The sequence below is a fragment of the Megalops cyprinoides genome, chromosome 10 (genome assembly GCF_013368585.1).
Source record: "Megalops cyprinoides isolate fMegCyp1 chromosome 10, fMegCyp1.pri, whole genome shotgun sequence".
Lineage (NCBI taxonomy): Eukaryota > Metazoa > Chordata > Actinopteri > Elopiformes > Megalopidae > Megalops > Megalops cyprinoides.
The window spans coordinates 9943412-9970247 of NC_050592.1; the positions used below are offsets into that span (position 1 = coordinate 9943412).

The following is a 26836-nucleotide window of genomic DNA, read 5'->3' on the forward strand; positions in this document are numbered from 1 at the left end:
AGGAGACCCACAGTGCCAACTGATCACTGAGAGACCTCAGCTCCTGGAAAGGACAGATCAAATGTGTGTAAAGCCTGTGTGTAAATTCTGCCTCTGGACTGCTGGCTGTCATGCTGACCTATCCAAACTAAACACAGGCGGAAACCAGGATTACAGATTCTTTATCAACAGTTGCCATTCTGGAATAATAATCATGGTGCCAGGGTCACTGGGAGATTTGTACATGTAGACGAAAAAGGATTACCCTTTGTCTGACTGTTTGATGAGGGCCCATCCATGCATCTATCATTTCTACATGTACTCCACTCATGCTGATCATTATAAAGAAAATAAAGAGGTAAAAAAGCATCCATTCTAAAGCTCAAATTAATACCAACTCAAAGCCAAGATGCGACAAATCTCTGCCCTGACACTCCATTCCACGGGAGCCAGGAATGGGAGACAAAACAGAATCTCTCAAAGGATCTTCGTTCCAGAACTCCTCCTTACACTTCTCTTATCTGCCTTCATATCAGTGGGAACCAGCAGTGGTATACCAGGTGCAGAATATGACTATGGTGCTCATCCAAAATTTGTGTGCACACCCATCCCTGCTGATGCGGATCCCAGCTGCTTCCCTGCGGGGGGCGCTGCAGGAGGAGCCGGGCCTGCGGCCAATGGGAACGGACATCACGGGCCAGGTAGCGGAGGCTCCAATGGCTGGTGGGGAATGACAGAGGAGGCCAAAACCACCATCCTGCACCTCCGAGAGAGTCTGGTCCAGCAGAAGGAGACCATTCTGGACCAGCGGGAAACCATCAGGGAGCTGACCGCCAAGCTTACCCTTTGCGAAGGTTTCGGGAGGGGCATGGGGGGCCACGACGACCACCACGGCCCGCACATCCCTCACCACCCCTCTCCGCACCACCCCTATCCCGACAACGGTCACCACTTGCAGGGTCACCATAGTAACCACATCTCAGACCCTCACTACCCACTGGCTGGCCACCGCTCTGACCCCCACCACAGGAAGGCTGCCCTGGGAGGGGGGGACAAACACAGTGCGGACATGATCTCCTCCTCACCTGAGCAGATGGGGAGAATGCTGCAGGCCCTGAAGGACAGGCTGGAGAACTTACAGGTGAGAACAGGAAGGAGAGCACCTTAACCAGGGCATTTAGGAAGCGGGAATTCGGAGATGGAAGGATATGAGAGGTGGAGTGGAAATGACTGAAGCTTGTGAGGTCAGCTCTTTTAGAGGAGGTGTGAGCTTCAGGTAGATTTCACCCTTGGACAGCTGTTTTGTCAGACACACTGGGCATTTTGACCTCTGTGAAGAGAATCCCCATGCAAAATACACCAGGCCTTAGCCAATTTAAGACTTTCATGCTGTGAGCGTAAAGCAGATCACATGATTAGTTACGCCCCACTGTGTGAAACAAGCGGTAGGCAGACAGAAGCATTAGGTTGCTCAGACACTGCATTAATCGTAATTTGCTGTGGGTGCAAACTGCAGGATCCAAGGATTTACAAAATGGGCTCCATCAGCAATGTTTACATCAATTGATTTCAGATGATGGACATTTCTATTTTAAAGCTGAATTGCCCAAATTCTGATAACACACTAATGCCATTGAACCTTACTTCATGTGTTGATTTAGACAGTGTACCCTCATCATCTGAAAAAAAAAACAACAGCATTATCACAGTAATATAGAAAAACACACAGGAAAGTTGTGGTATGACAGCCCTAAAGAAAATAATGGAAAGGTAAATTCCTTCCGGAAATGTCTGGACAGTTGTTTTGGGATTTAGATGGCAGTTCAGTTTGTCTGTGACTTTTTTCAGTTGTGTCGGTTTTTCCGTCTCGCTTTCTCTCTCCCTCTCTCTCTGACAGGATGTCTGCGTGGTGGGCAGATGTCAGGGTGGTGGGGGGTGATAATCAAGATCAGGGTTAATTAGCGCGATCTCTGCTGATGAGTTGTTAATCAGGGTGTCCACCAAGGCCGAGTAAAGCCGGATTTAGAGAGATGAGGAGGAGAGGAAGGAGATGGGGGGGGGGGGGGGTACGGACTTACAAAACATTATAGTAGCCAACCCAATTACTTATCAGTATTCTATGGCCCCATTGTTGTTTCTGAGCAATGCCTTTAAAAGTAAAATTGCTTTTATCTAATTATTATAATGTACATCATTGTATGTATTTGCAATCATGTACAGTCAGTTTGGCATGAATTGTCTCCATGAAAGCCCACTTAAATAACCGTAACTCAAACAAAATATTCCAAAGGAAAAGTTGACTTTGAGTTTTGATTGATGTGTGAATTGTATCTATAGATACTGATGATTCAGTTGCATATAAGAAAACAGTTTTAGCTTTTAGGTCAGCTTAATAACCTGAATCACAAACTGGCTGTGTCACTGTCAGCTTTTAAATGTCTTTAGTGAAAGGGGTGGCAACATGACAAATATAGGCAGTACCTTCAGGGGGAATTTGACATTGATTAAATATTGGAGATTCAAGTTGGTGTCAAACTAACAGCTCTCTATGAGGGCAGTTACTTTCAGCTGATACTTGCATATGGTTTTTAGAGAAAAAATTATAAACACACACTTCCACCCTTAATTTCTACCATACCTGAAATTCGTTCATTTGCACCAATACAGGCTGACAAACAGAAGTGTCTGAAATATAACTGAAATATGTCATATTCAGAAAGTGAAATATCTGTAATGATTGTGCATGATGCACACAGTGATGTGTTGACATTCCCGCCACCTAATATTTTTCTGTTAATTTTTCTGGTTCTTTATGTTGACTGAGGTAAATTCACACATGGCAATGTATCAATAAAACATTTACAATTTAGTTGATGGACTAATAATAAATACAAACTCAAGTAAAAAGGTTTATGTTTCCTTTAAACATAAAATTTGTTTATAACACAGAACATCACTCAGTTAACTAATGTACCATTGAACTCCTTTTATTTAGAATATATTGGTGGAAAGATGAAGGAAGATCAAATATCAGTATAACCAACTGGTGGTGAGAACATCTAATGTAAGAGTGCTTTTTTGATGGAATAGCCATTTTTCTATACTTACCAGAATATAAGCAAAATTTATTCACTCCAATGAGACAAAATACTATGCACACATACCAGTAATGAATGACAATCACATTGCAAAATTAAACTTATTTAAAATAATAACAAATTAAAAACTCTAAGAATATCAGTGCCTACCCTGAAATATATTAGCTTGTTTACTGACCATACCAGAGTAAAATACTCAAACCATAATCCATCATCATTTGCCCACCACCCTCTGTCCCTAGATTACTTCAGTCATCAGGTTTTCTGCTGAGGGAATTGATATAATTAGATTATAACACCCTGTATCTGGTCTACTCTCTCATCCAACCTGCTGTGGTCATATTCACAAGCCCGCTAAACCGATGCAATCCCTCAATTCCTTCATGTTTGTCTTCTACATCCCATTTCCTTCTCAATCTACCAGACTCAATGTCTAAGTATTTGCTCCAGTCTCTGCCTCACAAAGCTCCTCTCTTTCCCAGCAGTCCAGGAATACATCCAGCTCCTACTCCAGCTCCCTGAGAGACCTCCTGCAACGCAAGATAAATGCTTTGGAACAACAGATGCACCATCACTCCACCTCCCATGGCAGCGATGACCACCATGATGATAACGACCACCATGATGATCACCATGATGATGGTCATCATGGTGATCACCACGGTGATGATCACTATGACGACCACCACGACGACCACCACGATGACCATCATGACGACCATCATGATGATCACCATGATGACCACCATGACGATCATCATGACGACCACCACGATGATGGCCATCACGATGATCACCATGACGACCATCATGATGATGGGCACCATGATAATGAAGCAGATGGCCATGGCTACGGCCACGCCCCAAGGATGGCTTATCATTCACAGGGACCTCGACCTGCTGCCCATGGGCTGCACCCCAACAAGCTGGATGCTGTGCTGAGTCACCTTCACCACAGAAACTCAGACACAGGTATTGTCTTTCGCCAAAACATCTCAGCAGAAATCAGCTATACTGCAGCCTCTCCTGCTGAGCACTGCATTGAAATTATACAAACACATTACTTCTCTGCTCATGGTCCTGAAACTCTGCACTGTAAAATGTTCTCTCTTTTATCTACAGGGTCTCGCAAAAAGCCAAAAAGCCCAGATGCCTTTCAAATAGGCTTCCCCATGCGGACCAACTATATGTACGGCCGTGTCAAACGAACCCTTCTCCATGAAATATTCTCCCTCACCCTCTGCTTGTGGCTTAAAGGAGGAGTAGGGCCCGGTTTAGGGACCCCATTCTCCTACTCTGTGCCAGGACAGGCAAATGAAGTGGTATTGATAGAGTGGGGCAACAATCCTATGGAGCTTCTGGTTAATGACAAGGTAAGGAAATGACTTTGACATTGATCCATATCCATGTGTGCATACATTCCTCAAATATGCATAGGATACCTCCCATAAGAAGGGGTGGTCTTTGTTTTGCCAAAAAACTCTATCTGCAGGCTTAGTTTGACCTGCTGCTTCATCCAAAACAGTCAACCTTATTGACAACTTTATTACGTTATTCCTATTGATTTATATAGTATGAGTCTCATCAATATTCCCTGATTTTGACTATGGGTACCCAGTGCAGCAGGGGATCAACAGTAGTAAAATGTTATTTCAAAATGAAATAAACACTCATGTCTGGCAAAAGAGTCCATCCTTGTACACATGCTTCTCAAAACAATAACCTGGTGCTGATGCTGTGAAAAAGCTACATTGACCTCTGACCTACACGGACAGAGAAAGTACTATCAGATTTTAATAGGTTCCAAGAATGCATCTGAATCATATCTCAAATATCCTAAGCAAGTACACCATACCAACATCGTGGACAATGTCTCCTGCATGGTCCCTTCGTCCTTTCATCTTACGGAGACTTACTTTGGCACTCCAACCACGGCATCCTTCACAATCCTGTTCTTGACATTGTGCCCAAACCCCAATATTCTGATCCTATCACAGCCTCAGAAATCCTCCTGCCTTTGACAGTGGGCTATGTGATCGTTAGTGTCGAGCTGACCTCATCTTGCACTGAATGAACAGCTCTGCCTCGCCCGTCATCCCTCTTAGTAGCATAAGGCCAAAAAGGATAAGGCAAGCGGCTTAAGCCACAGTCATGTGGACAACATCTTAGAAGAGCTTTATGGTACTGTCCAAACCATTTGGCTCACATGCAGAAACATGTTAAAAGCACAGAACAGAGGACTGGAAGATTCGAGGCCTAAACCAAGACTGGTGAATTCATGAATTCATACTGTAAAATTCTGCTCTAATATTAAGCTTAGTGGGCTTCCTCATAAACTTGGAAAATGGAGCTTAAGATATGATTTAAGAAGTAAAGATAAAATATGAGTAGATTGTTCTAATTATCTAAAATAATAAATTTCTGTGCATGTTTATAAATCTTGGGTGCAAATCTTGGGTAGAAAACTGTAATAGGGGTAGCACCACTCCCACCACAGATCAGAAATCACAGATAGCTCTTAATAGCCTATTTCTCACACTTGCATTACTCCATGTTGTTGTTCTTTTAATCCATACTACTGCTCTGCTAATCCATCCCGCTCTACAACTCCCAAGCTTCACTGAGCATCTGCGCTTTGTCCTAAACACCTTTCTCTCTCACGCTCTCTCCAGGCGGTGACACTGCCACTTTCTCTGAGCGACGGGAAGTGGCACCATGTGTGTGTGACGTGGTCGACACGAGACGGCCTGTGGGAAGCCTACCAAGACGGGGTGAAGAGAGGGTCCGGGGAGAACCTCTCCCCCTGGCACCCCATCAAACCCGGCGGGGTCTTCATACTTGGACAGGAGCAGGTACTGTTGAGTTTGTTTTGGTTATCATTCACACCTGTTGGTTATTTCTCATTGTAAGATAGGAGGTAAGCTTGTAAGATGGATGACGCACGACAATATGCACTGTAGACTGTAAATAGCCTGTAAACTAGCCAAAAGAGCTCATCTTTGCAATGAGTTGCAATTTGAAATCAGTGTAACAAGCTCGCATTTCAATTCATCGGATTCCATAACTGACATTTTGTCATTCTATTCTCTTCACCTTCAAACCCACCCTTTGCTAAGTCAGGTTGTCTCAACCTAACATGGCAGCGTGTGTTGACACTCAGGTGACCCTATGGACACTTATCACCACTGAGCCAATTTGATCCTATTTCCCTCATGCACCCACCCCCCGCGTCCTCTTTGAGTATGTCCTGTCTACACACTGAGTTAATTCCACCCTGGCTCACGTTTCCCAGAAGAATGTGAATATAATCCTATGGGACTACATTAGTTATTAAACCCCCCAATGGTCTTCTGTATGGACTTAGCACAAAACACATTTCCTCAGCATGCAGGATGTTAATGATTTACACAAGCCTCTTTTTCTGATGAAGTCATTGTTGGCAATGTTATATGAAGTGTATATAATGATGGTCAATTCCATCTTTATAAGACTTTGTCATGGTATCCATTGCCCTTGGAAGAGATGAAAATAAAACATTAACCACCAGCGAATCACATTCCATAAATCAATAAATAATAATTGGCCCTCACAAAAAAACATTATTTCCAAATCCAGTAGTTGTGGAGGGGACTGGGCTTGTGGTATTTCTGTTTTGTTTCTTTTCTTTATGTATGCATCCCAATCTGAACAAAACAAAACATCTCATTACAAAAAACAGCATCAGCACCAGCAGTTGTAATATTGTACAGTCAAGTAGTATTGTACAGTTCTGAAGTATTCTCTTACCTCTGATACTCAGTGAAGGAAGGATCAAGAATGGAACATTGACTTGTTTTCACAAGATTAGTATTACTCACAATTTAATTTAAACTGTCACCTTGACATCAAATGTGGATTCTAAAAAAAAAAACTGGACTATCTCCAATAAGGAACATATGAGGCTTAGCCTTGAATGCAAACTGTAACAACAAAACTATCTCTGATTGGAGTACTTACAGGGGCCACCTTTTTCATCTAATGCAGTCCAGTAATGCTCCCTGTCTTTTCTCTGAGGTGATGTGAAAGTTCCTCTTTTCTCTCCCTGTGCAGGACACCCTTGGTGGGAGGTTTGATGCCACGCAGGCCTTCGTCGGGGAAATTTCCGACCTCCAAATGTGGTCCCATGTGCTCACGTCTCACGAAATCTACAACCTGGCCTCCTGTGGAAGCCACATGACCGGCGATGTCATTGCCTGGACGGAGTCTGCGGTCGAGCTGCACGGCGGGGTCACCAAGTACCCCTTCGACCCTTGCCACTGAAGGACACCGCTGTCTGTAAGGACCACCCAAAAACAACAGCCACCTTCAACGAGAGACTCAAATAGTGCACCTCTGGTGGAGAGACTTTATGGTATGCCCCCTAAGTGTCCCGGGGCACAAAGAGTGACACACAATGTCTCTTACTATAAAATATTGCCTTCTCTATGCTAAGAGACTGAGATACTGGGACCCACTTAAATATGATTGTTGTCAAGAGCACTATATTAGGGCTCTGTAGCTACTTAGTCTTGTACCCTTTACCGTATGAGGAAACCTGAATGTTATGGACACCTTTGTGATGAAATACAAAGAAGAAGATATGAAACTGGGCTCAACCTTGATCTATATTCTTGTACCGGTCAAGGCTAGGCCTGATAAGACAATGTTTTGAAGAGTACAGTAATACTAGAATAATGTCACAGGACCGGTTCCTGAGGAAATATCACTGTTGCACAATTCTAGTGGGACTTTGTAAGAGTTATTTATAGTAAAGGGATATTGGTGTTTTTTTTTGTTTGTTTGTTTGTGTGTTTTTTAATGAATATGAATGAAAAAAGAAATACAGCTATACCAAAGATAGCAGAGATAGTGTACAAGCAAGACAGTAGTTATTGAAATTACTACCTAAGATAGCTAAGGTAAGATTCAGATTAAAAAATAGCTATTGAAATTACTCCGTACAAGCATTTGATTTTTTTTCCTCTGTGATTTTGTTTTTTTTTTTTATTTGTTTTAGACTTATTTTATGTTGTGTCATAGGTTCATAGTCATAGGCTTTTTGAATGGGTTAAGGGGGCACAGCACAGGGCAACACAGTCTACTGGAATTGTGAAGGCCTTTACATAAACATATGAGATACCTCAGTTAGCAAGGGGGTTTAATATGATACACGCATTTCTGACATAACCTACCAACTTGCTTAGAAGTAATTTCTTTTAAGGCAGTTGTATCATTTAAAAGGAAAGAGGCTCGTTTTTTTATAGGCATAAAAACTAAAACTTAAAAAAAAAAAAATCAACGACCAAACAACACAATTTATTTTGCAAGGTTAATGATAACACTACACTCGCACTGATTTAAAGAGCAACCTGCACTAACGTGCTGACTCTTAAATACAGTGGCAGACATGCACACACTGGCAGTTATGTGAATATCTTGCAAATCAAAAAAAAAAATTGAGGAAATATGCCATTTTCTTTTTTTGTTTTATTTTAAATTATTTACCTTCTTTTTTAAACATTTCTTATGTGGGTCTTGAAGTTAAAATCAAAATGAGAAACACACAAGAGGATGTCTTTGCTGGCTACTACAAATGCATTGTATTAACCTTAAATCTATCTAATGTATGTACCCTTGTCACAGTATACAGGTGTGCTTCTTGGTGTGGCAGGTTTAGGGTTTGAAAGCTGTGATGCTTTAGAAGCCTACAGGGTGCAGATGCATGATACACCAGGACAGACAGCATGAATGCACTGCACTCAAAAGATAACAGAGGGGAGTAGGGACAATGAAATCATACATACCTTCCCTTATGAACCACTGTGTCCTCTCCTAGACCTTTTTCATCCTAGAATAATCACATTTTATTATGGTATACTCATATCTTATTCCTTAAAATAGGCAATCAAATTTTATATGTACTCTATCAATGTTTTCTATTATTATTATTTTTTGTAACCATACCTCAGCAGAAACCGTTTAAACATAGTTGTACCTAAAAATGGAACATTGTCAGTTTTACTATGGTGATATTTGGGAAGGATCCAAACCATTTTATGTGTATTTGTTAAACAGGTTTCACACTAACATCCATACCAATGTCCTTCATGTAGGTTAATCAGTGTTATGTTGAATATGTGTATAAAATGATAGCCATTGAGACCTGTTCTATCTACCGCGTATCTTTTGAAATGTTTTTGTTTTCTTGTTGTGGGCCAAATTTATAAAAAATTTCCCAAATTCCCTTTTTGTGTACATACATATATTTTGTATGACGTAAATAAGTAATTCAGCTAAGACATACCAGTCTTAAATTAAATGTTAGCAAGTATTAGATGTTATTCATTACAGTTTAATGTAGTTAGTGAAAATATTGACCTTGGAAATGTTTGATCAATCTGGCCTTTGTCATACATTTACAATCCCTGTAAAATACCCTTGAAATAATGTTTCTTGTAATAGCTGTCTCGTATTGTAACGCTTGTAAATGCTGTGCATTATCTGGACTGTAAATGCAAGTATTACAAGCAGCATGGGAAATATTGAAGAAACAAATATGAGACAATGAAAACTTTTTTGAGAAAATATTACTGATATTTGTAAATAAAGTAACAATTTCAAGTACCATATGAGTGGTTGCTTTTAGCTGTATAAAATGAATCAGGTCAGCTCAGATCAACTCCTGAAATATTTTTGCTGTTGTTAACCTTGTCATTATTATAACACAACTTCAGAATTTGCTTTGTATAATAATTTCATTACTAGAGAATACCTTGAAGCTACAATATTCAGATAAGTGCATAAAACAGTTGCCAAATCATGTACCTATAAAATTATATTCTTCTGAGAGGCAACTATAGACTGTGGTTGTAAAACATTGTAGGCATCTATGCCATAACTAGCTTGTGATACAATTATTGTGTCATTTGTTATTTATGCTGTGGTTCAACTGAAATGATAACATACTTATCCCTCTTACATATTTCATGCATTGTAATTAGGAAGCAGTTGCACCAGAAAGAGAAGGAAAATTTGTGCAGACTACACAGAACATTTTACATATCCACAACCTGGCTGCTAGTTAGCAGGCTCCATAGGGAACATGCATTTTCCTCTTCACATGAGAATATGCATTTTTCTTTTATTTTCACATATCTATGACTTCACTGGAAATATCAAATCACATACCGGGAACAGCAGAGCTCAAGCCTCAAACAATGTCTAGCTGACTTAAAATATATTTAAAAATAACACAGAAATGAACCACAGAACAAAAATAATTATTTTGATCAGTCTCTATTGTCAAATCTGCCATGAAAAAAGTAACATTGTAAAAAACACTGTAAATTGTCTAAATAGAATTGATTCAGGTAAGATGAGAATGATTACTATTAATTACTACTATTTCTAGTAGCAGCATAAGGAGTGAGAGTAGCAGCAGTGGCGGTAGTATATGCCTCTGACCCTATCTGACCTGTCCATTAAAAGGGGTCTTTGGCTAAGCTTTGGAAGTCCACTAATCCTGTTCAAACCAGCTCTTCAGCAGCTTCTTCACAGAACCTTAATAAGCCTTGAGTATTCATACCACCAGAATAAAAAATACCTCCCTGAGGTACAGGATGGTGAAAGAAATGTCCTTTTCTCCTACCAAATTAATTTGACAGAAAGTATGGGTCAAGATGGTATTTTCCCCACCTTTCATGGGATGTCTGTCAGCTATCTACAGTACATATCCAAAAATGGTGAACCACTTGGAGAAGCCAGATGTGGATATCTTCACGATACTTACATGTACCATTCTCTGCTGGTTGCTCCTTGACAGGACCAAGGACTCCACAAGGTATGGAAACTTTCCCTTGCAAAAATGGCCTGTTGAGGATATTTAAACTCTACCAATATCCTGCTGAATAATTCACAAATACCTTTAGTGGCTGTGAATTATTGAAAGGACTGCTGTTAATTTGTCCTTCGAGGATTCTCCTCTTTGATCAAACCCTGTGAATTCATTTAGCTTCATCTGATGCAAGAGTTCAGGAGCTTGTGAGCTTCCCAGGGAACATTACCCATACTGTATTCCCATCTTTTGTCCTCAGAGAACACAATTTCTAATCTCTGAAAGGCATAAAACATTAGCTGTAATTCTTTGCAGTGCTTTAAGATAGAGAAATTACCATTTTCATTAGTGTCATAGAAAAGACACTGCAGTACCTTACCACAGTTATGCATACACAAATGAACATAATATTTACAAACAGGCTCAGAATTCTGAAAGAGATGATGTATAGTTTTAAATTGCTGAGAGTGGCACATTTTGGGGGCATTTCACCATAAACTCTTGTACAGTGTACATATTCATGGGGTACATAGCTTGTTTATTGCTGTTGTATGTAGTTAACTGTGAGCATATACCACCTGCAATTGTGACACAGCTTTCAAACTGACATTTTGCAAAGGAATTCTTACTTCAGTAAGTTAAAATCTGGCAGGCAAACTTAGAATGTATGTAGCGAATGGTAACAGTAAAAATAATCTTTGCTCAGACATAATTAACGCATAAAGAAATTGAACACTTAGCTTCATGCTGAGCATATATTGAGATACAAGAAATGTAGGAGAGAAATTTTGTTGTTAAAAGCAAAATAAGACAGAAGAGAGGAAAATTATTTTCAATATATGAAAAAGCAGATAGAGACACATTCAAGAACAAGGACAAGGAACATGGAAAACTAAGTCAAAATCGGACAGAAACAGAGAGAGACGGCAGTGTCCCCTGACGAAGAGACTAACAAGATTTATTAGTGATAATCTTTCTCAGAACTAGTTATCTGAACTTTTAATGAGACCTATGATGAGAATAGGGGAAGGGAGTGAGATGAAGGGGTGACCGTAAATCTCTGTTCATCCCACAGTGACGAAGGACTGATTTAAGCGGATTGCTGACAGGCAATGTGAGAGAAAGAACCGCTTGAGCCATACAACTTCAAGTGAAGTTTAATCTCAGTTTCTCACTTAAAGACCAAAGTCACACAGTGAATGAAGGGGAACTCTTCGGATCATGCGGTGAGGTAAGCACATGGCAGACCAAGACTACCGACAAGAGTGAGGAACGAATTGCACCCTGCATTAATTCCAATGTTTCAGAGTGTGTGCTGTTAAGTGAAAAAACCCTTGCCTCTCATTTTTTAACAAGGGAGAGCAATATAGTTTTCTTTGTGCATACTGAACGCCACTATAACATGTGGTTAAGATGTGTGAATGGAAACCAGTCCAGTGTATCTCAAGTATTGAATGAAAGAATTCATCAAGAGAGAACTGGTGACCTTATTTGTAACACATGGCCCTAAAACAGCTAAATCTTGCAAGGCTCATGTGGACTGCTCCGTCTTCCTACACTCAACTTCACGGCAAAACTCCACTGTCATTTTAAGCAGGAAAGAAAAAAAATCTTGGAAATTAATTTAACTTTTGCAAATGAGGAAACCAGGGCACTTGCCACTGTGCAGTATGGCTGCAGTGACTGAAGAGACCACCTCAGTCTGTTTAGTTTCCTCTTGGGTGAAATAACAGGATATGAACACTGTTGACACTGAAGAGATTGTAATCTCAGTGAACACTGTACGGGGAACAATGCGCCGGTTTAAGGCAGAGAATTCAAATTAAACAGCCGGCGTATGGGAATACACTAACATACTTCGGGAGACAGTATCATGAAAGAAACGCGTGAAAGAGCTCCTACTTGATCCTAATTGAGCGTGGACATGCTAGTTTTGGTTCTTCAAGAAGACAGCTGAAATCCTGGAGTGAAATCCGGAGTGACATGTTACCTAGATTTCTCTAGGGAAAACAGTGGTCCCATGATCTACAGGTCTCTTTGGATAGCATCACCCAAACAATTGACCCTAGATTCCCTGCACTGTCAATTTGCATGAACTGGAAGGATATAATGACTAATAATTATGTTTCAGTTCTAATAAGAGCCATGTGTCAGTCAATAAGAGCCATGAAGTGGCCCAAACCATTAGCTGGAACTGAATAATAATCATAATAAGTGAACATGAAAGTCATCCTATGCTTTCCTTTAAACACACCTTTGAAAAAAGTTTCAAACCTTTCTTTTAATTTTTTTATTGTCTCATTACAGTTTATTGGCACTACTGTACCATTGTTGGCTTCCTTTGCTACATTTAGAACAGATTACTTTCCCATTCTGAAAATAAAAAATAAATTTAGAAATGAGAGCGAAAAACAGGGGAGGGGGTTTAAGAACTGGAATCTTAAAATGTCTTTCTCCTCATTTTATGAACTTCACCCATTACCCATATATGCGCATATCCTGGGTGACCATCAAGGGTGACCAGCATGCTGAGATTGTCTCCAGTTCTTGTGCCCATTTGCCACACAATAATACCATATATCCAGAAAAGGGCTGTGCTTTTTTCCTTAAAGAAACTACCATGGATGAAATACACTGGAAATATTGAAAGTACACAGTCTCTCAATAAAAACGAACTTACTTACATCTATGCAATACATTATGGCACTGCCTGGAATCACCACAGTCTTATAAACTGAGTCACATTTCTGCAAATTTCTGGAAATGGCAACACAGACCAGAGAGGTTCATTCAAACAATGGAAGTAAAAACCTTCTGAATCTTCTGCAATTTAAACACCAGATGGCGCTACAGATATAGTTCAAATCCATCAAAGCCACTGGTAGACGTTGAGCATATATTCTGTATTTCTAACATTGAGGAGAAAAAGGTGAAAGTGACATGGAATTGTGCAAATTTACTAAGGAAACACAAAGTTAAGCCAAATGTATCATACAGCTTTTTCAATATCATCATGTCGCTATCAGTCAGTTTGAATTTAGTGTTTAAAAGGAAATACTAGTGTTCCGTGTTTTGTTTATGTGTCTTGAGTCAATGCAGTAGTTTATTTGCTACAGTATGAACACTTTCCTGAAGCCCAGCTATTCAAGGAGTAGTAACACTCAGTGTTTCCAACAGAAAAAGAACATAATTTCAAAACTGTGAAAGCTACATTATGGGAGTGCAGAGTTCCATTCATTCAAGCATTTTAGAAAATATACACAAATGAGGTAATTACTTAAGTGTGCTATAAAGGCCAATAACTTGCGTGTAAAAAAACACGGAACGCAGATAGTCCTTTTGCATGTAGCAACTACAATTGTATCTAAACTGTCCTTATTTTCCTAGCTATAGAAGATGCTTCTTATTCAAACATGCAAAACAAGTTTATAAAAAAAAATAAGTTAAACCTTTCCATGTCAGTTGTAAACAAAAAGACTAACATGTATTTACAAAGACAAAATTATACATAATCATAATAAGCTGCCATTTTCATTTCTTCTTTAAACCCACTACAACATCGAACTTGGGTTTAACTTCAGTTAGTTTCTGTATGCAGGCAGATTTTAGAGTCTAATACAGGAAACAAGAGACCAATGCTGTTATTTCAGTTTCAAGATACAATGGAGGATTGTTTCCAATTCTCCTTTAAGCTGAACACAGCTTGTCAAGTATCTCAGAAAATGACAGAATCACCAGCTTAAATATCTGCCTTTGTTTGCCAAACCCAATGAGACCCAATGTGAAGCCACATCAGTATCACTGTTGTGCCATGAACATGCTCTTGCTTGGCAGATTCTTTTTTTCCCCCAACCAACACCATTTCTACCAAATGTTGAATGCTGAAATCACATACACTGCCTGCCCTTTTGTAATTAGTTCTTTACAATATATAAATTAACACTTGCCAAATTTTAGGCTTTTTTTCCAGTCCATTAAGACTTTGATAATTACAGTGTTCATCATTTAAGTAGATGAGTGTCTATAAGCCCAATTGTTTTTTCTGTATGAACTACAAGAAACTGAAAAAGCAATGACCAAGTGTTTCCATCCATAATAGGCTATAATACTAAAGCACTGTAACTTTAATAATGCCGATGTAGACGTACTAACCTTATGCCAAGCACAGAACATACAGTAGTAAAGTAAATGATTGTGGTATAAGAAGACAGTCGGTCTCTTTGCTACCCCTTAAATTTCTTTTTTTTTCACAGTTTATATAGTGTGAGAGTGGTGCAAGAACATTAACTGGGTTGACACGAGAGAAAAGAGACAGAGACAGTCTGAGTACAGCTGAGTTGTCATTTGTAGTGTAAAGAGTACTCAGATGACAGTAGTGTACCGATGAACTGCACAGGTAGTAGTGGATGGGAAATGATCACTTTGAATTGTGCATTGTCTACTAGTATACAATCTTTAACAGGGTAGCAAAAAGTCCTGTAAATTCGAAAAGAAAAAAAAAATACCTGGGTGTAGGGAGAGGGATGGGTTTTGGGGCTGGGAAACTGTAATAGTCTTTTTTTTCCCCATAATGGAATGAGAGAGAAGGGGAGGGAGGAACTGGGACATGAAGTGACTTAGGGTTGCTCCTCTTTCTTCTTTAGGGAGATGCGCTTCTTCCGAGCCGCAAGCATTTCATAGAAGGGGTCCACGCTCACAGCAGAGCTGTGGAGACAGGGGTGGACAGAGACAAAATGAGGAGGGTAGAAAGAGAAACTGAGCGAGAAAAGGGAGATGGACATGGAGGTAACACCCAAACAGAGCTGGAACGGCCAACTCCTTGACACTCGCTCCACCTCTACATTCTCCTCCGCTCCCTGACTGGCATGGTTTCCTTACGGAAGTGAAGTTCACCTCCTCCCCTTCTCCTTTCCTCGTTAAACCACTCACTTGATGCTGTGTATCCACTCGTCCTTCTCCTCCGGGGTGGGGGCGGAGATGCGGTACACCATGTGGTTCCCCTCCACCACTCGGCCGTCCGCCTCCGTCTTGCAGGCCTTGATCAGCTGCCCTCGGTTGTTGGGGATGTACAGCTCAAAGCAGTTCTGGAGTGACAGAAAGACGCGGGCACGTTTCAGTGGAAAGTGCAACTGCGTGGCCTTCCCCAGCCCTAGGGGAAAGCAACCTTGGAGCTTAGACTCTTCGGGTACTGTCTGAAAGGAGTGTTCATGTGGCACTCCCATCTTTTTTTTTTCCTCTCATCCTTTATGCAACCCTGTTTTTAGAACAGACATTGTAGGCATATGACACAGCTGGCTTAAAACCACGTGGCCATAGGGTTCAATGCAAGTGCCTTGCTGACTGAACCACTTGGGACCCACAGCACCATCTTTATGGAAGCAAATGACATGGTTAGGTCAAAGAGAGAGACAGAGGTACTCACGGGTTTTCTGGGGTCTTCCACCTCTCGAATGCTCAGGTTTTCTAAAGGAATGATCCCTCTAGGCTCCTTGTCCTGACACACACCGAAAAACAAACAAATCCATCACCTTCATCATCACATTTATCTTCAAAATCCGTTTCTTTTGCTGTGATATATTTACCCACGTGGAACTGAAAAATATCTCATAGTGCAACACTGACAAAACACAAAAGCTAAAAATTGCACACCAATGCCTTCTCGTATATGTAAAAAATCTAAGTGACAGAAAAACATTACACAGTATGTTACAAATAATGGTATTTTACAATGTAATATTATCTACCTGGAAATGATAATGGTGTGAAATCACTGGTTTACTCACCGTGGTGTATTCAAAATAATACAGACAGTTATCTGTCAGGATAAACCACCTGCGCTTCCAGGTTTTTACCCGTCCTCCTGCAAGAAACATGATTCAATGATTATCAGCTATGAATACCATGGACACAGGAAAGCGTTTTGAGCATAACAAAAATGTATATGATATTACAGTGTTTAGCCAATATGTGAGGATAAGAAAGTAAACATTAACTATGATCTCTCTCATTCCAGCAGTCATTCACTGGAGTGTAACTGTCCTTTTCACTCAAGGGTCATATCAATCAGCCAGTCTGCTTGTGCATATGCATTTCAACATGTGTCATAATTACTGTCAATCAAGGTACTCTGGCAAATGTTCAGGGCGGGCTGTTCAGATCAGTCCATCAGTCAGGCACCCAATCTCACAGTACATACCTCCTTAAGAGACAAGCAGCAGGATCAGAGTGCAGAAATCGCAGGGAAGCAGAACAGGGACCAGAGTTTGGGAAGAACGGAGAGGAGGCAGATGGAGAGAGAGGGAGAGAGGGACGGCAAAGATATTAGTGACAAACAGATCACAGAGCCCGCCATGCAAGAGGAGGCTAACAGAACAGGCTGCCATGGCACAACAGTGTGGCTAATTCCAGCATTTCACTGTGGTCGTTTCAGAGGGGTATGAGAGCATGTAGAACATACAGCAAAACAGCTGAAACAACATGAGATGAGGGATGCTGTGGCTTGTCCTGGTCATGGAGAGATACATCCAAGATCATAAAAATAACAATAATGTCCTTAGCACTTGTGGTACTTAAGGACACTGTTCAGCTATTTTTAAAATGGGCACTTTTGCAGAGCTCTCTGCTCTACTTTTTTTTACACCCCAGCAACAAAAACCCTCCAAGTGTGTGTAGTGATGAATGTGTCATAAGAAGTGGTACTGTGAGTGTAATTCTCTGTTGTGCAATGGCAGTCTTCACGCCATCCTTGTAGAAAAACACAAAACAGCACAGAGCATTGGGAGCAAACCATTAACAGAGCACAGTGCATCGAGTGTAATTCCAGACATGGCCACCAGATGTCAATGTGTACTGTTTTTGCTTTCTGACCCCTTGTTTCCGTCAGCCACAGCTAACACAAGATCATCAAAACATAAACTGTTTTCTTCCATCTTGAAGTGCAATTGCTTCCAGAAGGGTGTCAGATGTCAAGCTCACCTCTCATGTGGGTAAACAAATAACTAGCAACCTGTTAAGCTGGGACAAAAATAGCTAAAAAACAGCACCTTGTCATAACTGCTAACAAGCTAGTTCAGCTAGTTAAATGCTTCCGGCATCTTTTAGTCTGTAAGTCTAGATAAATGGTAGGGCATAAATATCGCATTGTGGTAAGAAGCAGGGCTTATAACTGAAAGGCTGCTAGTTCGATTCCCCCCTGGGGCAATGCTGCTGTTCCCTTAGGCAGGGTACTTAACCTATTATTGTGTCAGTAAATATCCAGCTGTAATAAATGGATAAAAGTGTGTTACTCTGGATAATAATAATAATAATGTAATGTAAATGGTAGTTCTCTTTTCATATGATTTGCCACTTTGGTTCACTTGTGGCTAGCCAACAAGTAAGCTCACAAAAAAAAAAAAAACCCCAGAAGAAACAAAACAAATGTACTCCCTTTTCCTCCTCCCACACAATCTCCTCTATCTACCTTCATATCGTCATCCATTACTTTAAAAACCACTATTTACTTTTAGCAGACTACTACTTCCTTTGTATACTTCTACACAGTATAACCACGTCCTGGCCACACAGAGTAGTAGGTAACCAGCTATACTGGGAGCGACTGGCTGTCAATCTCTCACCTACAGCTGGCTGTAAGTGGAAAAGGCCTTTTCAGTGTGGCCACTGTGTAAATGTAGTTGAATGCGGATGATGGAAACAAGCTATAGGGTTCTCTTCATGCACCAATTCCCCTTTTCCACAGTAATTCTAGGACCAGGCTGACTGGCTAAGTTCAGGTTTGGGGTGATGTTATCCTTACTGCTGCAGTGACTTGTCTCAGGTCATTACTGGTGTGGTCATTTTCACAACTGACTCAGCAAGTTGCACAAACACTGCATGCTGCTTCCATTTATGTCTGCACTAACAACTAAGGAGTCAAAAATGGAAGCAAAAAAAAAAAAAAAACAAGTGGACAGAACTAATAAAGACTCTAGTTTTTGAAAAAATCTCAGCTCTGGGCCGAAGACAAAGGTTGTGCAGTTGTCTCCATCTGTGGAGTAGGCAGCATTCAGTGAAACCTCATGTGATACAGCTCTCGCTGCGTGGAACGCAATGGAAAAGCTAATCAGCTTTGGCTCCAGCATCTGCAAGCTTGGTTCCAATTCTTCAGTGGAAAAGGGGCATGGCACATTCACCCATCTTTTTTGATTAGTGTTTTGTAGCAAGATGAAGTGATTATTTTACCCCAAAGACTGGAATTGGCTGAGGATACATATGTTGTTGAATGTTTTGAACAATTAGAACGCATCTAATTTAACCATATCTCAAAATTTTGCGCTAAGTTGAGTCCTTCTGCAGAAGATGAAATTCTATTTCAAAGCAAGCTGTCAACCTATTGCATTACTGTTATATGGTGAAATCTGTGCAGGTACGATACAGTAAATCTAAGCAATCTAAGTCAATTAACAGTACAATAACAGAATCTGTGAAATCCAGCACAGCTATATGCTTTATTTAACCTGTGTTCACAGGACTCTAGGTCTCTGAACTCTAAACCCGCTTGTGCCCGAACCACTCAACCAGGAAACAAAGTTAGAGCTTATAAAAGTACATCTGTTCCAAGCAGCAGTACTGCCATCCCACCACAGAGCGCTTGCCAAATCTGCCTCACCCAGTTTAAGAAGCCAGCCCTCTCTGTCTGGGTTGAAGAAGGTGTGCGTCAGGTCATTGCCGTCATCCTCCGGGATTTTGAAGGGCTCGTTTTTGATGCTCTCGTAAAGATTCTTAGACAAGGAAAGACGAAACAAAGATAAGATGCTTGCTGAAACAAGGGCAGTCAGATCCCTCTATTACAGCTAGGTAAGAGGTAAAACTTGGGTTAACACCATTCCTGAGTCCACAGAAACAGGGCCCTATATGCAGGTGTACACAGGCGCACTCACTCGCAGCAGCTCCTCTGGGAGGTCTCCTCCCTCGTTGATCCCTCGGTTCATGGAGATGAACCTGTCCACCCCTGGCTTGTCCCTCACATTGGGATTGTGCAGACTGGTGTTCAGCATGATGATTGCAAAGGAGAGCACGTAGCATGTGTCTGAAAAGAGAGAAACGGAAAGAGGGATCATGGTTGGAGGAGAATTAAACAGACACTCACATAAGTTGATATAAACACAAAAATGTATGCATATAAAAAGCCAAGAGAGCAAAAATACAGACTTTCAATTCAGCTGTTACATACAAACAATCTACCCAAACAAAACAAAAAACCCACATGTTGAAGACAGATCTTGCCACACGGGTTTACACTAAAAACATCTGTGTTTGAACTGTCAACTAGTAAACAGTAAGTACAGTTACATTTATTGTACAAGATAAAGAGTAAAGAGCATGTAAGGAGTAACTACACGTACCAAGAACATGCATACAAACATTCTACAACCTGTTAAGGCTGAGTGACTAGTGACTGAGTATTACACTGCAGCGGGTGCTGGGCCAGCAGTATGTGTTTACCTTAGTAACTGTGCTTGCTGAACTAGTCAGACTGCCCTAAGAGTCCTAAGACAGCAGTAGGTATTACAGGACCTGCCAGTGCTGAGCAAATGGAGGGAGCATTAAAGTACCTGTGCTTTGGAAGACTCCAGGGTTACAGTGACAGTATCTCTGTGCAAAGGCCTCCATCATCCTGTCAATCTTCTGGGCCTCACCAGGAAGACGGAAACTCCACAGGAACTGCCTGAGGACACAGAGAAAACACAACTAAAAATACCGAGCGCTCACTCTGCTCTCAAAGTACAGCACATGCTGTTCCGCATCACAACACTCTCAGCAAGAACAACTGACTGCAAATCATTATATACCATAATTAAATCATTGTAAACCAGTATTAGTCACTATCTGCATGCATATACAAAAGGAGAGGAGAGAAACAAAAGGGCAAACTTACCGGAGGGCCTGTACCAAGTTCAGATCAGTAAATTCATGAAGATCGACAAACGCCTGCAGAACTTTGATATTGAATTCATCTCTAAAAGAGAGGAAGAAAAAAAAAAGAGACAGGCTATTGCAGTGCAAAATATAATACAAAAATTCAATACAAATACCCTGCAGTGCTTTGGCCCAGAGCAAAGACGCTGTCAGTGCTAAAAATACCTCTCTCCCAGGTAGTCCCCAATCGCAGTCTTGTTGAGCCCTTCCCCTTTGTACAGGAACTGAGCGATGTCCTCGGCAGTGTTTCGGAGCAGCTCATTCTCCACCAAGAATATGATGCCCTGCAATCAGACAGGTTTGAGAATCCCACCAGAGGAAAGCACAGAAATGACTCAGCATTATTTCCAATAGGATTTGGTCACAGAATGACATGGCATGAGTTTTACATGCCTTGGAGACACATTACTGGAGACATCCTAAATTCCATCCAATTAAAATAAGAGGACATGGGCTTGAGCAGTTTCAAATATCTGGAAACAAATTTAGTAAACTTTTTTGATGAAAACCGTGATATCACAAGAAAGCCAGGCAGCAGCCATTTCGTCTCAGGAAATTAATGATCGGAGACAAATATTTACATTTGTATACAGAGCCCTTACTGCCAGTGTCCTTGCTTTTAATATTGTCCTGGTGCACTAACCTTTCAGTTTGAAGCAAACCAAAACTATCACAAGTTGTTGACCAACTTAAATGACTTAATTACTTAACACTTAAATTAATTAAAGACTCACACCAAAATTTAAAAAGCTGATTTAAAGTTCCATGAGAATGAAAAGACACAATGATAAAAACATATTTATTTCATCTGCAATCTGGATTCTAAACAAAGAACTCACATGGATGAGCTGTATGATGGGTAAAGACGCTGGATTAATGCAGTACAGGTGAAACGTTATGAAATGTGTATTACTTATTAGAGGACTGTCTCTTCACATAGTTTGTATTTATAAGACATAGTTGCATGCCTGTGTCTTTTTATTTTGAAAATCAAAGTCAAAGAGGGAAATTTTACATTTTCTGTCCTTTTCAACTGTTTGTACTCTTTTCTGTAATACACTGAAAGGAATTTGTGAGTGAGAGAGTGAGAAACCAATGACACACAGGGGAAAGGTAACAAAGTAATGGAGGTGATTAATTACACAATCATACAGATATATTGAGGGGACAGACTTGTGTTATATTAACTATAGCTAAGAACAATTGACACACTCACCTTTTTGGGGTCCATGTTAAACTTCTTTCTTCCCATGGCTACATGCCTACTTTTTTGTAGTGTTTTGCTGCAAACAAAAGTAAATACAAATGTGATACAACTTTCATTTCATGGTGATTTTTAAAACTTCAAGTACAAACACTATTTGAAAAAGATTATTGTAAATCTGAGATCGGTAATGTACTATACAACCAATATCACAGCAGAAATGAGAGCTAGTCCACTCCAATTCTTCGCCAGTTGAATTCTGAAGACAGTGTAACAGCATGCATTACGGTTACATGAAAATACTGAATACATTTCACTAACGCTATGAAGCACCCTTTTTTAAAGCAAGCGGGACTGTTTTAGAGAATGAGAGAGGTACAGTACCTGCCGGCACAAGAAATAAACTCCTCCACCATTTCTCTCCGCCAGGACTCTCACATGAGAAGGATGTTTTACATGTGTGCGAGTGTGTGTTATCAATGTGCATGCAGTTGCTGTGCATGCAGTGTGCTGTGTGTGCGTACTGGGTGTCTGACCTGCCCTCCGTGCTGGTCTCCAGTCCCTCCACCTCGATGATGGCCTCCCTCAGCTCCTCTCTCAGCCTCTTGATCTCCAGCAGCAGGGCCCCCTTCCTCCTCCGAATGTCCTCCAGCTCGGAGCGCTCCTCCGGGCTCAGGTCCCCCGGGACTGCAGGGGTGGGGAGGAGACCGGGACAAGGGGATAGGGGCGATGGAGAGAGAGAAAACAGTTAGGCAGAGTGAGGACAGGGGTGAGTGTGGACAGAGGAATGGAGAGGGGACAGAAAAGACATGCATGGGAGAGCAGGACAATGGATGAGGGAGGGCAGAGTGGGGAAAAGAAAGGCAGAGGTGAAAGGAGGTGCTGTAAACCAATGGGTACATTGGTTGCACAAAGTGCACAAAACAGAACATTTGACACTTTTTGCAGCAAACACACTATTACACTGAGAAGTGGTGAATGCCATCTTTTTAGACAGGATCTACACATACACTCTTACGCAATGTCATCTTGCTCTTCCAATTCATCACCATCATTAACAATGTCTCTGCGTGAGTTCTGAAGCACACTGCAATGGGTGAGTTTGGTGTGGAGGCAATCTGGGTGCACTTAGCTTAACGCTTACCCAAAGAGACGGCAACAGCATCGCTAAATCTAGCGAGATAACTCAGAACCTTTCATATCCAAAGCCCAAGTGACTGCTCCATTTTCTCCATTGTATCTCTCTTTTCTGCACAGTAACTCACTGACCTGTACCCTAACGAAACCATTTTTCTTGTGAGGCGAAACGGAACGATGCGTTTGAGAGATAGGGAGAGACTCTGTGTCAATGTGGTCATAACTCACTGAAGCGTCCGGTAAGACGGCCAATGGGTCTGTATTAAACAATCTCGCTCATAAGCATATCCGTTCTTGCAGACTGGCAATATACAGAAAAGGAAAGGTGATAAGGGAGGGGAAGCTGCCATACAAAAACAAGGCAAAATAAGAATCATCAATCGTTATAAACGCTCTCCCTTCGGGCGCGTTCATAACATTCTCCGCATACCGGGCATTCCGCAACGTGACAGTGACAGCGAGAGAAAGGAAAGATAGAGCTGGAAGTTGAATTGATAGAGCATTCAGCTTGCTGCGGTAACTGAGCTGAGCTGGGAGTTCACAAAGGTTCTATTGAAGAGAATATATTCACACGACACTGCGAGCAGGAAGAGTACTGGTGCGGTAGCATTCCTGTCATAGTGCTATCGTACATTAGCTTGTAATTGTTGGTATTCACCGTGTGTTGCTCCATTGCTGACTTTGTGGATGTCATTTAATAATTTCCAATTATGTGGAAAACGCATAAATATATCAGCTGCAGCGGTGCAATTGCCTTTCGGTGCTAGAAACAACGTCTGCACCCAGTGATGTTCAACTGCGAAAAAGGCTGGTAGATAGCTTTAGTAGCGTTAGTTACTTTGCCATCTCGCCAGCTAATCGCGACATATTATTGAAAACTAGGCTCTAACTAACCAGAAAATTCCTTGTGAAGAAAGAGAATATAGTTAATTTTTACCAGAACAAACCAGCTAACTATCAAGGACTGAACACGTTGCAAGTGTTATGCACTCTGATATTCCATGGAATCAAAAATCAACACTTTGCTAGACAGCTACCTAGCTAACGTTAGCTCTGTCAACAATAATGTTGGCAAACTACATCGCTAGTCGATCAACACAACGCTTTTTAACAAATCCAACCCCGCCCCCAGCAATCCAGACGGCAACGGTGTTCACATATCTTTATTTTATGACGAGAAGTTAAACTACCCGTAACGTTAACAACAAGATGATGTCGCTTTTGTTTTTAACAACCCACGGCTAACTAGCTAGCTAGTGACTAGCTACCTTCAACACATCCGTAAAGGCAGCCAACTGGCTGGCTTGCGAAATGCTGCAGAACCAGCACTTGCTAGCTAGCTAAGGGACTGGGTGATATACAGCTGTTAGGTTTTCAAAATGAGACAGAAAATACTGATCTGGCTATCGCTATTCATCTTTCTTGAAGCAAAACACTCACTCGCTTGAAAATGTATACATTCTTAGCGGATATTAGCCAGCTAGCGAGCAAGTCAAATGTTATTATGAAATGGGTAGATAGCTAACGTTTGCTACTCACTGTAGTCCAGGTCATCCATTTTTGGCGCTTTACTTTTAGGCATATATGTATCAGGCTCGAATGTCATTCAATAGCCGTAGAAAACAATGGACATAAAAAGAATCCTCAAACAATACAAAAAGAAATTAGACACAAATAAATAAATAAGCCAGCGGCGTACTGACACCCAGGCAAGGGAAGAGACAAAAGAAGCAGCAATACAGGAAGTTGCGATCTCTGTCCATTCAGGAAACGTCCACACCATCGTCCATCTTTGTAGGGACGAGGGGAAAATTATGCTTCTGTGAATGTTTAAGACCGCGCCATTTCGGAAAACTGCTTTTCCATTTGAGCCAAGATGGCGAACACTCTTGCTCCACACGCATTGGCTATCGATTATGTGTTTAAAGTAGACAAGCACAAGGGTGATCCAGTGTATACTTAGGACAATTTTGGAAGAGGAATTTCTTAGAAAGTGTACTATGGCTTTTAAACTTTAAATAACAATCCATCTACAACATGTTAGCTACTATTCTACATATAAGCATCCCCTAATTTCTCCAGACTTGTGTGTCTCAAACAGGTCTGGAATCAGTTTTCCTAACCCAATATTATCCCTAAACACTATGTGGACAAAATCTGAAGCTATTCCAAGATTATAACATGGGAGGAAACTGGAGCACTGAATCAAGACAAATGTGAACCTCTCATACCCCTCAATGCAGCCAATAACTGTATCTCACATTTCGCTCTAATAGGCATCACAATGTAAAGTCTCATGGTGGCTGAGAGCAGGAGAGAAGGACCTACCTACCTACTATCCCCAGTTTAATGAAGCCAGTTAGTTCTGTGTCTGTGGGCTCACAGACATTGTTAGGAGATGACAAGGTCAGGTTTTGAACCCTGGCCATGGAGCTCAGCCTGCACTTAAGAGGGGCACCTTGCTGAATGAATCTCTTGGAAGACCGTCGTTGTCATGTTTTCTGTCACCCCTGTTGATAGATTGCAAAAATTCACACCAAAATTGGAAACAAAACTGCATCACAAATCTAAAATGTTAGTGGAGATATTGGCCCAAAAAATATTTACATGCACAGTGTGTGAGACTGAGTTACACGGATGATGGACATTTATGACAGCATTATCAGTTCAACCTAAAAATGGATATGTTATTTCCAAATGAAATGCCTTAAATTACATGGTTTACGATATTGTTTTAAATGCATACCACAAAAATCAGTTGCACATATATTAGCCACTATTTTGTAATAAAACATGAAAATATATAAGCACACAGAAACTCTGTCCTGCATAGGTTCAGTGATGCTACTGGTGGAGACATTTTCAAGCTGGAAAGGAAACATCCACAGGAGCTTGGCCCAAACAGGCAACTGAGCAGAAAAAGGGTGGAAAGAAATCAACCTTATTACAATCTACCACATTTCAAATACAAATCTGAACCATAAATAAATCTGAACCAGCGACCTCTATGGGTAGTAAGTCATAATGCACTTGCTGTAGCTTTAGAAGGGTGTTATTTAGGGTCAAATGCCCTTATAGGCAAACAATGACATCATTGGATGAAAACAGTTATGTAAGAGTTCCTAACTCTGACCCCAACTCAATCATAGATCCTCATGAATACATTATATCTTTATCTTACCAGGCAATACAGCCAATGACTGTATTCTGTATACTGAAGTGTACAGAAGAGCAAAATGGAAGAGTAAGACGGCATTGCACTACAGAGAATGCAATGGGAAAAACATGGACATTGAGAGATGATATTACAAATAGCTAAATACATTTAGATCAATATTTTATCACTAGTTGAAGCTAAGCAATCCTAATCTATCAAATTGTGCTTTGTTGAATTTTAACAAAAGAATAATCCAAAAGACCTTTTGCAAACCTGCTTGAGGGAAGGCAGTCTGACCAGCTAGCAAGTGACCACCGTGATAGGCGGTTACAGCTGTGTGTCACTATAGCTCCACAAGATTTTTTTACCCTACCACTTTGTATTAATAATAGCAGTAATCATCCCAGGTGTGCGTGATGGATTGACTTATGTTCGGATGGGCACTCGTGTTG

General features: G+C 40.9%; 2 protein-coding genes across 2 annotated transcripts; one reads left to right on the forward strand and one right to left on the reverse strand.

Annotated features, from left to right (window-relative positions):
- Positions 1 to 388: 388 nt before the first annotated feature.
- LOC118784427 (neuronal pentraxin-2) lies at positions 389 to 7376 on the forward strand. Its single transcript, XM_036538662.1, has 5 exons — positions 389 to 1120; positions 3560 to 4049; positions 4200 to 4450; positions 5750 to 5929; positions 7167 to 7376. Exons 1-5 carry the CDS (start codon positions 389 to 391, stop codon positions 7374 to 7376), a joined length of 1863 nt encoding a protein of 620 aa, XP_036394555.1.
- Positions 7377 to 14457: 7081 nt separating this feature from the next.
- On the reverse strand, positions 14458 to 24978 carry si:dkey-283b15.4 (cytohesin-2). The gene is made up of 12 exons (XM_036538433.1): positions 24767 to 24978; positions 22627 to 22777; positions 22103 to 22169; positions 21052 to 21170; positions 20846 to 20926; positions 20523 to 20635; positions 19848 to 19996; positions 19577 to 19688; positions 16713 to 16789; positions 16352 to 16423; positions 15859 to 16013; positions 14458 to 15633 (listed from the first exon to the last, which is right to left on the reverse strand). The coding sequence occupies exons 1-12, from the start codon at positions 24831 to 24833 to the stop codon at positions 15546 to 15548; spliced, it is 1251 nt and encodes a 416-aa protein (XP_036394326.1). The 5' UTR covers positions 24834 to 24978; the 3' UTR covers positions 14458 to 15545.
- Between the last annotated feature and the right edge of the window lie 1858 nt (positions 24979 to 26836).